The sequence below is a fragment of the Xiphophorus couchianus genome, chromosome 5 (assembly GCF_001444195.1).
Source record: "Xiphophorus couchianus chromosome 5, X_couchianus-1.0, whole genome shotgun sequence".
NCBI classification, from domain to species: domain Eukaryota; kingdom Metazoa; phylum Chordata; class Actinopteri; order Cyprinodontiformes; family Poeciliidae; genus Xiphophorus; species Xiphophorus couchianus.
In genome coordinates, this window is record NC_040232.1 from 1,531,998 (window position 1) to 1,546,630 (window position 14,633).

General features: G+C 45.6%; 3 protein-coding genes across 9 annotated transcripts in view; 1 reads left to right on the top strand and 2 right to left on the bottom strand.

The window, feature by feature from the left end:
• LOC114144295 (dynein regulatory complex subunit 4) overlaps positions 1 to 1,120 on the bottom strand; it is a 4,443-nt gene extending 3,323 nt beyond the window's left edge. Inside the window, exons 1-2 of one of the 3 annotated variants that reach the window (XM_028016962.1) lie at positions 718 to 1,120; positions 472 to 584 (exon numbers count right to left, since the gene is read on the bottom strand). In XM_028016962.1, the coding sequence (XP_027872763.1) occupies positions 472 to 477 (6 nt within the window). In that variant the 5' untranslated portion in view covers positions 478 to 584; positions 718 to 1,120. The remainder of the gene's footprint in view (positions 1 to 471; positions 585 to 717) is intronic. The other 2 variants (XM_028016960.1, XM_028016961.1) reach the window with 2 other exon arrangements.
• The window catches only part of esf1 (ESF1 nucleolar pre-rRNA processing protein), a 24,804-nt gene extending 10,175 nt beyond the window's left edge, over positions 1 to 14,629 (top strand). For 2 of the 3 annotated variants that reach the window (XM_028016954.1, XM_028016955.1), the window contains exons 2-13: positions 9,787 to 9,995; positions 10,081 to 10,194; positions 10,353 to 10,462; positions 11,133 to 11,285; positions 11,360 to 11,474; positions 11,776 to 11,932; positions 12,003 to 12,161; positions 12,229 to 12,356; positions 12,432 to 12,519; positions 13,040 to 13,122; positions 13,190 to 13,345; positions 14,094 to 14,629. In XM_028016954.1, the coding sequence (XP_027872755.1) occupies positions 9,873 to 9,995; positions 10,081 to 10,194; positions 10,353 to 10,462; positions 11,133 to 11,285; positions 11,360 to 11,474; positions 11,776 to 11,932; positions 12,003 to 12,161; positions 12,229 to 12,356; positions 12,432 to 12,519; positions 13,040 to 13,122; positions 13,190 to 13,345; positions 14,094 to 14,411 (1,704 nt within the window). In that variant the 5' untranslated portion in view covers positions 9,787 to 9,872 and the 3' untranslated portion in view covers positions 14,412 to 14,629. Of the gene's footprint in view, positions 1 to 8,301; positions 8,394 to 9,154; positions 9,527 to 9,756; positions 9,996 to 10,080; positions 10,195 to 10,352; positions 10,463 to 11,132; positions 11,286 to 11,359; positions 11,475 to 11,775; positions 11,933 to 12,002; positions 12,162 to 12,228; positions 12,357 to 12,431; positions 12,520 to 13,039; positions 13,123 to 13,189; positions 13,346 to 14,093 lie in introns of those variants that run through there. The other variant, XM_028016953.1, reaches the window with a different exon arrangement.
• On the bottom strand, positions 2,633 to 7,232 carry ndufaf5 (NADH:ubiquinone oxidoreductase complex assembly factor 5). Of its 3 annotated transcripts, none has more exons than XM_028016975.1 (11): positions 6,913 to 7,232; positions 6,634 to 6,674; positions 6,463 to 6,526; positions 6,290 to 6,337; positions 6,096 to 6,199; positions 5,242 to 5,281; positions 4,973 to 5,173; positions 4,405 to 4,465; positions 4,249 to 4,332; positions 3,739 to 3,821; positions 2,633 to 2,834 (listed from the first exon to the last, which is right to left on the bottom strand). In XM_028016975.1, the coding sequence occupies exons 1-11, from the start codon at positions 7,168 to 7,170 to the stop codon at positions 2,748 to 2,750; spliced, it is 1,071 nt and encodes a 356-aa protein (XP_027872776.1). In that variant the 5' UTR covers positions 7,171 to 7,232; the 3' UTR covers positions 2,633 to 2,747. The 3 variants fall into 3 exon arrangements, with proteins under 3 accessions (XP_027872776.1, XP_027872778.1, XP_027872777.1); XM_028016977.1 differs by having other exon boundaries at positions 6,290 to 6,295; positions 6,913 to 7,231; XM_028016976.1 differs by having other exon boundaries at positions 4,973 to 5,170; positions 6,913 to 7,230.
• Positions 14,630 to 14,633: the final 4 nt, after the last annotated feature.

Here is a 14,633-nt window from a genome sequence, read left to right on the forward strand (position 1 = left end):
ACTAGTTGAAAGAGAAATTTTAAATTATATGTAATTAAAATAATCATAATCCGCTGTTGCAACATAAACAGTCCACAGTACAGAATGACGTAACCGTATGAAACAATAACACATTTGGAATATGTTGCCTAAATTATGGTGAAAATGATATGGATTTAAGTAAAATCTGATGTACAAACTGAAACCAGCAGTAGCAGAGAGAGGTTTAAACAGCGGCCTCGTTCTGACCAATCAGATGTTTAGATTTTTGTTGTAATTCCTCCTGTTCTCCAGCAGATGGAGCTGCGCACGCTTTCAGGGCTAATCCACAGTTCGGTGGTTCGATTCCCGGTTCCTCCTCTCTAACATTAACCTGCTTCATGTTGGTTCCGACAGGTTGAATCGGTTCCGGATTGGTCAGAACCGGACTGAAATGTTTTTATTCGGTTACACAGATTAACTAAAGAGTGAACAAACACCAGTTAGCCTCACTAGCATCAACCAGCGGCTCCCACCTGGTCCTTGGACATCTCCTCCGTGGACAGAGCGTCCACCACCGCGGAGGGCTTCCCCTTCCCGGACTTCTTGTTTCTGTTCTTCGGCGGCTGGAGGTGGGAAACCCGGAGACATCCACACCGTTAGAGCTGCTGATGCTAAGCTACCATGCTAACAGAACTTTGAACCGCACCGTGATGCCGACATCTACCAAGTTATTGATGAAAATAAATATTTCCTCACCATCTTATTTCACCGATCGGCTCCACGGCAGCAGCAGATTTAAACCCCGCAGGTTTCAGGAACGCGAAGCGAACCGCAGATCTGCGGGAATAGCAACATGAGGCGCTGCCATGGCAACGCGGTCACGTGACAGACACAAAGTTTCAGGTAACCCCCAGTCTAAATATTCCTCTTCAAAATTAAATAAAACTAAAACCAAAGCAATATATTTAAAAGTCAGGTCGTCAAATATCACTTTGAGTCTCTTTTCACCGGACCGAACGAATCAAACTTCCGTGAAATTTAATCTATTTAATCTGACGTCACGTTCACCTTAACTTCATAAATGTAGACATTTCTGACTGAAAACATTAAAAAAAATAATCATTTTCTATATCTATCTGATATCGTTAGATGAGAGATTATAAAATACTGACTCAGCTCAAATAAAAAACTAAATAAACATTTCAAACCATTTTATACTTATTGAGAGACTTATTATTTTACTTGTTGCTATTTTTTAAATTTCGTTGTGCTTTCTTCATTCACAATGACAATAAAAGGAAGTTTTGGGGTTTTTTATAAAAAAATTTAGGTTGAAATGGAAAAAATAACTGAGAATGAAATAATTTTCTGCAATCCTGTGGAAACATCAGGAATCAGACCTTTAATGTTTTCTATTTCATTTTTACATCAACTTTTAACTCAGGCTGTAATGAAACATTGTTTCATAAGCACCAATAAATAATCAAATTATTAATAGTTTTTAAATTAGTAATTTGAACCTTTTTTGTTAAAACTTTTATTTTAAAATACCAGGAAACAGCCTGGTTTGACCTTTAACCCCAGCTCTCCTCCACATTCTGTCCAGATTTTGTTCTCCATCTTCCTAGAACTAGAACTTATAGATAGAAACGTTCATTCCTCATCACTTCCTGTTGCTAACTAATCGAGCTGTCGATTTGATCTGTTGGAACTTTATTGGACCGGTCCGTTGTTGTAACTCCGGTCCGGTTGTTGTAACTCCGGTCCGGGTCTACGGAGGCAGAAGTTCTGGATCCTTTGGGTCCAGAGTGGAGGTTCTGCTCTGATCACAACCAGGTGAGGAAGCAGCTCAAGCGGGACTTCAGGTCTGGTTTCATCCGGACAGTTCGGTTCCTGTCCAGGAAGTTGACTGCTCTGGTTCTGCTGCTCACTTAGAGCCTGAAAGGTCAAAGGTCATTTCTGGATTTTAACTCCAGAATTCAGACATTTTCTGTCCAACATGTTTTCCTCTTTCTGACTGAATTCATCCAGAAATGATCAATAATCTGAGCTCTAATCTGCTTCAGATCATAATCAGATTTAATCCTGTTATATTCCAGACCAGCTGAAGGAAAACTGTCTGGAGGATCCAGAGCAGATCTGCATGTCGAGTCACGATTAGCCAAATGTGTGTGTGTCTGACGGTGTGTGTGTGTGTAATATTTTCCATTTTCCTGACATATATTACGTTGTGGGGACCGAAGCCTGGTCCCTACAAGAGGGTCAGAGGTCAGACTTAGGACTACAGTGTGAATTGAGTTTTGGTTAGAGTTAGGCTGTAGAGGGCGTGCCGTGGTGGCGTAGTGGTTAGCCCGACCCATGTTTGGAGGCCTTGAGTCCTCAACGCGGCCGTTGCGGGTTCGACTCCCGGACCCGGCGACATTTGCCGCGTGTCTTCCCGCCTCTCCTTCCCCGTTTCCTGTCAGCCTACTGTGATATAAGGGACACTAGAGCCACAAAAGACCCTGGAGGGGTAACATAAAAAGAGTTAGGCTGTAGAAATGAGTGGAAGTCAATGGAAAGTCCCCACAATGATAGCCATGCAAACATGTGTATTGATGTGTGTGTGTGTGTGAGTGCAGGGGGGGTGTGTGAGTGGCAGCAGCTTCATCAGAGAGAACACACTCACTAGTTACATGTTTCCTTCACTACTCAGTTTATTTCCCACAAGCAGGTTTCTATACAACATTTACAGGCAGAACCAGAACCTCTTGCTCCTGGACGCCTGACCCGGTGAGGTCATGACCCTAGGACCGGTCGGCGCCACCGGTTCGGCTGACCTTGGCCAGATCTCTGAAGGACACGGTGGCGGAGCCGCGGCGGGCCGGCTTGGCCTGCAGGAACCACGGAGCAGAAAACCGTTTTAATGTTTTTATGGAGGTTCCCAAACCTGCTCTTGGGTTTTTCCCTGTTTGGTTTATTAAGTCAACTACGGAAGGAAGATCCTGTCAAAACTGTGACTATGGAAATAAATAAATGGCTTCAAAAAGTAATTCATGTGCCAAATATTGCTTCCAAAAAATAAAAATTAAGAACTTTTCCATCTTATTTGATTATACAATGACACTCACTAATACTTATAATTTTCAGCAGCATTAATTAAACACCGCCGCTATTTTATTATAATTTTTTTTTCTAAATTTGTCATATTCTCTTTATTTAATACTATTTTTTGTTCAGTCTCTTGATTTCATCACGCATTAACCAATTTTCTCTTTTCCTTTTTTCTCATTGTTTTTGTTTATTTACAGATTCATTTTTATTTTATTCCTGTTCTCTTTTCTTTTCCGACAGTTTAAATTCAGAAGGAAACAGGACAAGAAAAAATGAAAACATAATCAAAAATAAAATGGAAATAAGCAAAGGAGAAAAGAGTAGTGGAGAAAATGCAAAATGGACATACTGGAGAAAATAAATCAATGTATGATCAAATCAAAGTCAATGTCATTGGTATTAAATTAATACAGAATATGAAAAAATAAGAAAAAGTAAAAGAAATAATTAGTAAAACAAAAATATTTGTCAACCTGTATAAGAAATTAAGTTTAGAAAGTTCTTATTTTCTGGATTCAATATTTTCCACAATAATTACGTCGTCAAACCATTTTGATTTTGGCAGGATCAGCCCTCCGTATGGATATAACCCAACCTGAGGGAGCAGAGCAGTGAAGCGTAGCAGCTCAGGGGGCGGGGCCTGTTCCCCTGCTGCTGATTGGCTGTTAAAGGGCCTGCTCTCACCTGGGACTCGTGAGGCTTCCAGCCAATCATGTGGAGGATCTGGAAGGTGGCGGGAACTGACCCGTCCGGGTTTCCGTACATCTCTGAAATGAGACAGACAGGATGAAACGTCCCGCTGGTCCAGAATCAGACCAGCTTAATCCAATCCGGTAGATTACAGGCATGAAGAAATTAAAACCTGGACTACTCCAAACTTTCTGCTTGAAATTCTGATCAATTTTTGTTTTTGGATCAGAACCTTCATGACCATTTATCCTCTGGTCATGAAGAACATATAAACATTCAGTCCAGAATTAGCTGGAAGCTAATCCATAAATCCATAAATGATTAGTGGAACTAACAGGAAGTTCATAAAGTCCAGTTAAAACCGGGTCCAAACGCTGCAGACAGAGTTCTGATGAAACTAAAACCAGATTTCTGCTGTGGCTCCCTGCTAATCCAGATTAGAATCTCAGGTTCTCATCTCATCATCCACCAGCGATCTGATTGGTCCAGAGCGCGTCTCCTCACCTTTATAGACGGCTGCGGCTGCTAGCATGGTGTCGCGCTGCAGCATGGAGCGCCTGTTCCACGCGCAGTTACTCTCCCCCATGCCTGCAGGGGGCGACACGTCTCAGTCTGCTCCTCTGCAGGAAACGTTACTGTTTGGATTTCTGAGCTCTGTACCTTGCAGGTCCGTCATGAGCTCCATGATTCCTGGATAATGAACCTGAACATCATCAACGTCCTGAAAACACAGAGAAGGAGAGGTCAAAGGTCAGACTGCTTCACTGTCTGCTGCTTCAGGAAGAAACGTGGCTCAGCTGAGCGGTGGAAGTTTTTATTGATTCCTACAGGAACTTCCTGCTCTGTGCACCGAGGTCAACGCTTCAGACAAACCGTCCAGAACCAGAACTAATGCTAGCACTTAGGCTAACATTAGCCTTTTGGATCATTTTAGCATTGCTGCTACACACTGCTGTCTGCATACAATATGCAATACGCTAATACAGGTCAACATGCCTGTAGCTGACGTTAGCCCTCATGCTAAAGTCAGCTTTTAGCTAAAATGCTAATTTTAGCTAAAAGCACTTTAGCTAAGTGCTTTTAGCTAAAAGCAAAATGAGCTAAAATTAGCATTTTAGCTCATTTTGATATAAAGACAAACTTGGAATACTGAATGGACTGAGTCAAGCCGAGTCCCTCAGAACCTCTAACAGCTGCTGGATCGGGCCTAGCAGAACCAGAACCTCACCACGGTGAGCATGTTGAAGCGGGCCCGGCCCAGCAGGTTCCCCAGGTCGGTGACGGCGGTGTAGGGGGAGACGTGGGGCGAGAAGCCGCCCTCCCGCTCCATCTGGGCCAGCTGCAGCGAGCAGCGCAGCTCGTACAGCGTGTCACCGCCCGCCATGGCGCCGACGAAGACGCCGTCCGGCTTCAGGACCCGATGGATCTGCTGGGAGAGGCAGCATGAGGGCGGAGTCGACCCAAACACAGAACCACAGACAGAACCTCTGACCGTACCTCGCTGAGCGCCCGGGGAAGGTCGTTGATCCAGTGGAGGCTGTGAAAGGGAGCCGCATCAGAAAGAGCAAAACTACAAACTAAAGGGCTAAATATCATCTAAATATTTAGCTAACTAAATATTTCAGGTAAGTCTGACTAAACATTTAACAAGCTAAATATTTAGTTAGCTATTTATTACCCAAAATATTTTCTAAACTTACTACATATTTAATAAGCTAAATAATTACCTAAATATTCAGCTTGCTAAATAGATATGTAGTAAGCAAAGCATTTAGCTTACTAAGCTAATATTTAGTTAGTTAAATATTTAACTCAGAATTAAATAAATTTAGTTTGGAACCGTGACATTTATAAATATGAATATAGAAAAAACACAGGTTTAAAGAATGAACACACATAGTTTTTCCTCTGTGACAGGCTAAATAAATCAAACTACTGCTGTTATTGTTTTACAGTGTAACTTTAGAAACAAGATCCTGTACAGAACAGAAGTCCTCCAACCACTAGGGGGAGTTTGGAGTAGATACTGTAGTATTATCTAATATGCTGCTGTTCTGTAATACTGTAAAAATCCGCATGTTTGAAAAAGACATGAAGAAAAACTAGACTGTTCTGTCTTCCTCTGTTTCTCCTGGATGTTTGGTGTTTTAGTGTCTGACTCCCCCTGCTGGTCTGGAGGACTTCCTGTTTGCAGCGTTTTTCTGCTACGTTTGTTTCCTTGTGTTTACGTGTGAGTCGTTGTTCTGTTAGCTCCGTATTGATCTGTTCCCTGATCGATCTCTCATGTAAAACCTGAGCTGAGCGCCCCCTGATGGAGGAAGCCAGGCTCTGCAGGTAAAGCTGCGTCTCACCTGAGGCTGCTCACCACCAGGTGGAAACTGTTCTCCCTGAACGGCAGGAACTCCTCATCGGCCACAACGCTCCGGGTGGGAATCTCTGACCGCCGGCCCAGCTTCTGAAACACAACACAGAGAACCGGGTCCATTGGGATGAACCGGGTCCACTGGGATGAACCGGGTCCATTGGGATGTGGGTCAGCACTCACCAGAGCCTGCTGGGAGACGTCAGTCAGAACCAAACGCTGCACCACTTCCTGGAACATCAGAGAGGAAAAACTCAACCAAAACTTGTAAACTGGGAATCTGGAAGATTCCCAGTTCAGGATGGAGCTGCAGGTTGGAGGAGTCTCTTCCTCTTCCTCCTCCTCCTCTTCCTCACCTTGCTCAGATGTTCTGCTATGTAACTTTTTCCTCCTCCCATGTCCAGAGCCAGGGGAAATGTCCTGAGGAGAGGACAAACGGATCAGAACCTGCCAGACTGGACTTCAGATGGAAACCAATCAGATTGAACTGGTTTCATGGTTCCTGCTGGACCAGAACCAGAACTCACCTGGCGATGTCATAAACCCGATCAGCCACTCGACTGCCGACCTGCAGAACACAAGATCCAGATGAGACTGTTCCTCCTGGAGAACCAGAACCGGTCCGGAACCAGAACCAGACCTGAGGAGTCCAGAAGGTCCAGACCACCAGGTTCTGGTTCTGATGGTTCCATTACTGAACTCAGGAGGAATGAAAACATGAATTCATGACTAAATCCATTTTCAATAACAATCCAGACTGAACTCCATCATCAGAACCTGAATCCCGAACCGAACCCCAGTTTCACCTCTTCTCTCAGGTAGTCGTACTGGTGCCCGTCCTTCAGAACCGCGGCCCAGTTCTTCTGCCTCCTCTTCATCTCCCTGTTGAACACATTGATGCTGCCTGATCCAGATCCGGGTCCGGAACCAGTACCGGGTACGGACCGGGCCCTGCTGGGTCCAGATCTAAACCTGCAGCAGCAGTAGGCCGCGGGGGTCCGGGTCCACCCTGCCGGACCAGAACCGGCTCCCTGCAGGAGCTTCTGGACCCCCCGGCAGCTCATGGTTCCGCTTCCAGCCAGAAGAACTCCAATATGGCGGCTTCCTGCCCGCAGTGACCTCGGTGACCTCCGTTCGCGGCCGGTCGGAAGACCCGGTGGGCGGATCCAAGCGAAGGAACTGGATCAGAGGCTGGAAGCGGAGCCGAAGTCAGATTACTGGGATTACTGGGATTACTGGGATTAAATTCACAACCTGGAAAAATAAAAACAACTAAAACCTGAAAATATTTCAACTGAAAAACTGGAGTTACTATAACTATAAACTATAAAATAATAATTTTATTTTTCTATTTAAGCTCTCCAAAGGGTTGTGAATACAGCCCAAAAAATCATTGGCTGCCCTCTCCCCTCACTGGAGGACCTGCACAGCGACCGCTGTCTAAGAAAAGCACAACACATCACAAAGGACACTTCTCACCCCGGACCTTCTCTGTTCACACTGCTGCCTTCAGGCAGAAGATACAGAGCAACCAGAACCAGAACCAACCGTCTCAGAGACAGTTTCTACCCGACAGCAATGACAAAACTAAATGCAATCAAAAACAACCATTAATCATCATAAATGATGTATGTGAGAATGTGGCTGTTCTTACTTTTTTTTTCTGCCAGTTGTTTGTTGATTCTTGCGTTGTGTGTGAATTGTGAGACAGTTATTTTTTGTTTTTAAGTTTGTTTTTAACTGACTGATGGCACCTTTTAAATTTTGTTGTCCTTGTGACAATGACAATAAAGATTTATCTTATCTCTAATCTTTGGTCCATTTAGGCTCATTAACATAAAACATGAAGAATCTCTGAGTGAATTTAATAAATAAAAAGACCTGAAATATGATTGAATTCATGTTGAATAATAAACACATGACTGTTTGAACTGTTTTGCATTTTCCTCCAAAAACAAAATGAATCATCAAGTTGGTAAAAATAACTGGGTCATTTTGTCATGTTATGGAAATTAAATGCAATTAAAACTATTTTTTTTTTTACCTTTTAACATATTTACTGGTTAAATTAAAGTTTTATTTAAAAACATAAAAACGTTTATGTGACAGTTTATTTTCTGATTATTATAGGAAGTATAAATAATTTGGATAATAAAACCTGAATCTGAACGTTCACCGAGCGATCTGCGGTTCGCCCTTTTTGTCCCTCTGTTCGCGCCGTACTGAGTCAGAGGCGGAAGGAGCAGAGTGCATGCTGGGAAAACACGTGTGAGGAGGCTTAGATACGGTAACTTTTATTTTTAATTCCAGCCGCTGGTTCTGGTTCTGGTTCTGGTTGGTCCTGCTAGCTGCTTATCCGCCGGACTCTGTGCTTTTTCTCTGGGTTTTAAATGAACCGGTCCGGTACCAGACTTTAGTTGGTCTCATATTCTCTGATCCATAAGATGTTCCGATAATCGGCTCGGTGGTTTTTAATGTTTCTGCTGTTATTTCATCATAAACTGGTTCAGTTCGTCATTTTCACCAAATAAAAACCAGCCGACGGAAAATAATAAACCAATCATTTAACAAGATTCAGTTGAATTATTGCGGTGTGAATTTTCCACCTGTTCGGTTCTGATCAGATCAGTAGGTGAGGTCAAAGGTCAGAGGTGTATTTATTTATGTTTGCTGGAAGAAGATCCGCGCAGACATCAGAGCGGATGAAAAATGTTTGTGGATGGAAGGATCTGCAGTAGCAGTCAGTCCTGCAACCAATCAGAAAAGGCCTCTGACTGAAGAAGTTTCATGACATGCTAACATGCTAACAGCTCAGTGTCTGCTGAGCAGAGATGATACTCCACAGTGACGAACTGATGGCTTCATCGGCTGTTAGCTAGCTCTGCTAATCCGCTTCCTTTGCTTTTGCTGCTCCTCTTTCAGTCTGTCTGGTCGTTTGGTTAGAAAGACGTTGGATTCGGGGATGTGATCCTCTGAACTTCCTCCTTCAGGTTTTATTTGAGCTTTTCAGATGCTAATCAGCTGATCCCAGCTGCTCCTGTCCTGCAGGCGGCGCTGTGCTTTCCCCCAACATGTCGTCCAGGAAGGAGCAGGCCGACGATGAGCGGTTCCGTCGGGTCCAGAAGGACCCCAGGTTCTGGGAAATGCCAGAGAAAGAACACAAAGTGAAGATCGACAAACGTTTCCAGTCCATGTTCCACGACCGGCGCTTCCAGACGAAGCAGACGGTGGACAAGAGAGGACGACCCGTCCAGCTGTCCACCGCCGCCGACCTGAGGCGCTTCTACCAGCTGGAGGAGGAAGAGGAGGAGAAGGAGGAAGAAGAGGAGGAGGAAGAGGAGAAGGAGGAGGAGGATGACGTTCAGGTCCAGGGACAGAAGAAGAAGCATCTCGGACGAGGAATCAGAGCAGCAGAAGAAGGTCAGAATCATTTTTCATCCTCTGATTTCACATCAGTCCAGTTTATTTATTTCTGAGACGTTTCATAACAAATATCGTCTCCAGGAAAAAATCTTCTCAGTTCAAACAAACAAACATTCGGCTTGTTTAAATAAAGTCAAAGATGAACTTTTATTTCCTCATGTTTAGTTCTTTATGTTCTGAAGAATGACAGCTAAAGCTAACTGAGTTAGCATTCATGTCTTCCTCAGATGATGACGAGGAGGAGCATCAGTCAGGAGATGATGATGATGATGATGATGATGAAGAGTCCGGTCTGGACTCTGACGATGACAGCGGACCGGATCTGGCCCGAGGAAAAGGAAACATGGAGACCAGCTCTGATGAAGACGAGGATGATGATGATGTGGACGACATCCTGAGGAAGGAGGAAGAGCAGATCGAACACGACTGGGGGGAGCTGTGCAGAGACGCTCGGCGGAGCGAGGAGGTGAGGCGGCGCGGCGCGGCACGGAGCGGAGCGAGGTCCTAACCAGTTCTTACCGTGTCCTGAACGAGTTCTGAACGTGTTCCAGGTTTCTGCTCGGCTCGCCGTCTGTAACATGGACTGGGATCGAATGAAGGCCAAAGATCTGCTGGCTCTGTTCAGCTCCTTCGTACCTAAAGGGGGCGCTGTGCTGTCTGTGAAGGTAACTGTGCCTGAGAGACGAGACCCAGGGTTCATCTGGCCCTCCGAAGCCGCCATGTTGGATCAACAATCTGATTTTATTCTACCCACCGACAGAACCAAGCCAGTTCGCCCTTTTGTCCTGACTAACAGCAGTGCATTGTGGGTATTGTTGTCCAGATTTTCCCTTCAGAGTTTGGGAAGGAGAGGCTGAAGGTGGAGGAGACGCAGGGACCACCGGAGCTGAAGGTGCTGCCGGACGATTCGGAGAACGAGACGGAGGAAGACAGGTGACCTGGGAGGTTCCTGCTGCTGCGCTGCCCCCTGCTGGGCGGTTTGCAGCTCATCGGCTGTCAGTGTGGAGGATCCTCTGAAAACAGCCAGGGGGCGCTATGGAGTCATTTCTCTGTTTGTTCAGCCTCCAAATGTTCAGTTTGTATAACAGTAGAAGAAGACAATAACAATAATAATTGTGAGGCAGCAGTGTGTACTTTCTACCACCAGGTGTCACTATAGGCAGCAGCATTCTCTATAGCAGCGGTCCCCAACCTCTTTAGTCGCGCGGACCGGGCAGCCCGTCGCAATTTTGCTGCGGACCGGGGGGGTCATAAGTATCGAGTCCGATGCTGTTGTTTGGGGCGGCGCGCCGCAGCCCTCCGATGTTGTTTTGTTACTCGTTCTGCTGCAAGTTGGCTCAATTTTGACGCGCAAGACGTAACCGGTAAAATCCGGTTTAGGATTTTCAAAATAAAAGATCCGGAAGTAGTTCATTATTTATTGCGCGGCCCGGTACCAATTGGTCCGCGGACCGGTACCGGTCCGCGGCGCAGTGGTTAGGGACCACTGCTCTATAGCAGCTTACTGTTGGTATAATTAGAAACAGATAAAAACAGACATTTTGCTGTTAGCTAGCAGACGTTCTGGGTCCAGATGCTTCAGCGGTTCTGTTGCTCCTCTCAGGGTCTACAGGGAGAAGCTGCGGGATTATCAGTTCAAGCGTCTCAAGTATTTCTACGCCGTGGTGGAATGCGACTCTGTGGAGACGGCGGTGAAGATCTACGAGGAATGCGACGGCTTCGAATACGAGAGCAGCTGCTCGGTTCTGGACCTCCGGTACGATGACGAATTAAAACGTTCCGACCCGGGTTTCGTTAAACTCGAGTTTCTAAGCTTCTTTCACACAACAGTTTTGTTCCTGATGACGTGACATTTGACGAGGAGCCCAGAGACGTGGCGACGGACATCAACCTGACGGCGTACACGCCCAAGCTGTTCACCTCGTCTGCTGTCGCCTCCTCCAAGGTCAGAACCGGTTCTGGGCTGACGGGACCAGAAAACCTGTTTCATGGTGGACTCTCCATCTCTGAAGTCAGTTTATAAGCTAAAGCTTCTGACCACAGCAGCTGGTTCTGGTCCGGTCCGGTTCCTGAGAATGAATCAGACACATTATATATGCTGCTGAAGTTCATCCATTTTGTTTGCTTCACATCTCATTACGATCAATGGCTTGAATTGTGGAATAGTGAGATGATTATTAATGTAATGAATATTAATGAGATGATCAATAATCTGATCATGCTTGGATCTGTTCTGGACCAATCAGGTGCAGCTGACGTGGGATGAGACGGACCACGAGCGCGTGACGGCTCTGAACAGGAAGTTCAACAAAGAGGAGCTGCTGGACCTGGACTTTAAGGCTTACCTGGCCTCCTCCAGTGAGGAAGACGAAGATGAAGAGCAGGAGGAGGAGGCAGGCGGAGGTGAGGATCGAGAAACATTTTCTGGTGCTTTAAGGAGACGAAGTTGTGCTGAGTTGTTTGTTTCAAACAGAAGAGACGATTGGAGAGGAGGTGGAGGAGAAACCTCAGGAGAAACAGAAGAAGAGGAGCGAGGAGCAGATCAGTAAATACAGAGAGCTGCTGAAGAACATCCAGAGCAAAGAGAAGAGGCAGCAGGAGGACATGGAGATGGAGATCAGCTGGGTTCCAGGTACCAGGAGGATCCGCCTCCAGCCTCTCGGCCCGACGGCAGAGAGACTCATTGTCCTCCTCCTCAGGTCTGAAGGAAACGGCGGAGCGGCTGGTGAAGAAGAAGCTGGAGGCCAAGGACCAGCTGACGCCCTGGGAGGAGTTTCTGCAGAAGAAGAAGGAGAAGAAGAAGCAGAAGAAAAGTGAAAGAAAGCAGGTGAGTGGCGCCTCCTCCTGACAGAGCTCTGAACTGCAGGCGGTAATTATTCTAACGTGACGTTTTCTCTGTCAGGGAGCAGAAGAAGAGCTCAGTGACGACGAGCTTCCTCCTGATGTCGACCTCGGCGACCCGTTCTTCTCAGACGAGCTCGGACCGTCAGGTGACGTCCCCGCAGGACGCTCGGTTACCACAATGACATTGTTCTGGCCGTCGGCGTTTAAAACAGTCGGTCACTCAGTCGTGGCGCCATGTGGCTGGCGCAGAGCGATCCGGTCAGTAACGGCGCTGCAGCTTCCTGTGGCTCATCGTTTCCCTCAGAGCGACGGAGTTCATCCACCAAGGAGAGAAAAACCCAGAATCAAGCCGACCGCCAGCAGCAGCTCTGGCAGTTTATCAATCCATCCAGTTTGTTTTCTCTGCCGTTAGACGCTGGGAGAAGATTTTATTACAATCTCCTGGTTCTGACTTCCTGTTTCTTTGCTCTGTTTTCACCTTGTTCTACTTTAAACCTTAGACAAACAAACCTGGACAAAAAAATCCAGATATTTAAAGCTGCATTTTGAATCAAACTTGACTAATTTACTGCAGTTCGTTTTGGATCTGAAATTCAGTTAAAATCATTTCTGCTCGTCTTTAATGAAGTGAACCTTGACTGATTCATGTCGTGTTTTATGTTTCAGACATGAAGAAGAAACAGAAGAAGAAGAAACGAGAGGAAGAACAGATTACGGCTGAGGAGGAAGAGGAGCGGCAGAAACACAAGGTGCAGAAAGATTCCCAGCCGGGTTGTCGTCTGACTCCAGGAGTCTCAACCGTCTGCTTGCTTCCAGGCCCAGATGGCTCTGCTGATGGAGGATGACGAGGATGAAGCCAAACACAAACACTTTAACTACGACAAGATCGTAGAGCAGCAGAACCTGAGCAGGAGGAAGAGGAAGAAGCTGCTGAGGAAGGGCGAAGCGCCGCTGGAGGACGACGGCTTCCAGGTGAGACCTTCATCCTCAGGCAGGATTTACCTGGAAGGGCTGCGATTCCCACACTGGCCTGACGGGGGCAGCGTTGCTTCTACACCCGGACAGGCCGGCCACCGCTAACTAGTAGAAGAATTTCTATAACCAAAACTAAAAAAACGGACATTGAACTTTATTCAACTAAAGTTTACGAAACTTTTAAAATTAGCTGTTTAGAAATTATCTGGAAAAATTAATTTAGGGAAAGCTAAGTGCGCTAAATGTTTTCGAAGTTAGCAAAAATGCTAAAGTGTTACGCTAAAGGTTAGCTTTACCATTAGCACACTGGCAGAAGTTTCCCCATCACTGCCTGCAAGGATTTATAGATCCATTCTTCTCACAAACCTGAATCCATTGTTCATTTTACTGAGACAAAACAATTGTCAAAAGGTAAATAATAGAAATAATTGTCATCATCAGTAACAATGTACCATCTATTAAATACTAGTCTATTATTTGTAACATAAATATAAATATTTAATTTATAAAGATATAATTAAATATTTAAATGGGAACTGTTTTTAATAAGCTTTTATTTTAGACATTATTAAAGTACTTTAATTTAGCTCTTTTTGTTTTGTTGTATTTAATAAGACAGTTATTATTTAATTATGTATTTATTAAATTTGCACCAACACCATTTAAGAATAACAATAAAAACCTAGAAATGAGTGGCAGGTTCAGCCCTCCGTAGGTCGGTCGATGATGCGGTCTCTGTCTCCAGGTGGACGTCTCCGACCCGCGCTTCCAGGCCGTCTTCACCTCCCACCTGTTCAACCTGGACCCGTCACACCCCGGCTTCAGGAACACCAGAGCCACGCGGAACATCCTGGAGGAGAAGCAGCGCCGCCGCCGCCGCCGGGCCACGGGGCCTGGCGGCGGACAGGAGGGGGCGGAGCCTGGCGGCGGACAGGAAGCAGCCGGAACCGAGCGGGAATTGGACTCAAAGAAGGCGATGGATCCAAGTCTGTCGCTGCTCATTAAATCCATTAAGAGCAAAACGGAGCGGTTCCAGGCCCGGAAAAAACAGAGAGTGACCTAGTTCCTCCTGAAGGCGGACCCACTTCCTGGTTCTGATCGGCCCGTTCTGATCTGGACAGCTGCCATTTTGAATGTTTTATTATTAAATCTTTCATCTCAAACTGAATCATTATTAAAAAAATGAAACATCTGAAGATCCAGCTGAAGTTCTGACGGTCACTGAACTCGTCATTTGGGTTCAACAGGAAGCGGTGTCACAATAAAAGCCTCCAAAGAGAAGCTT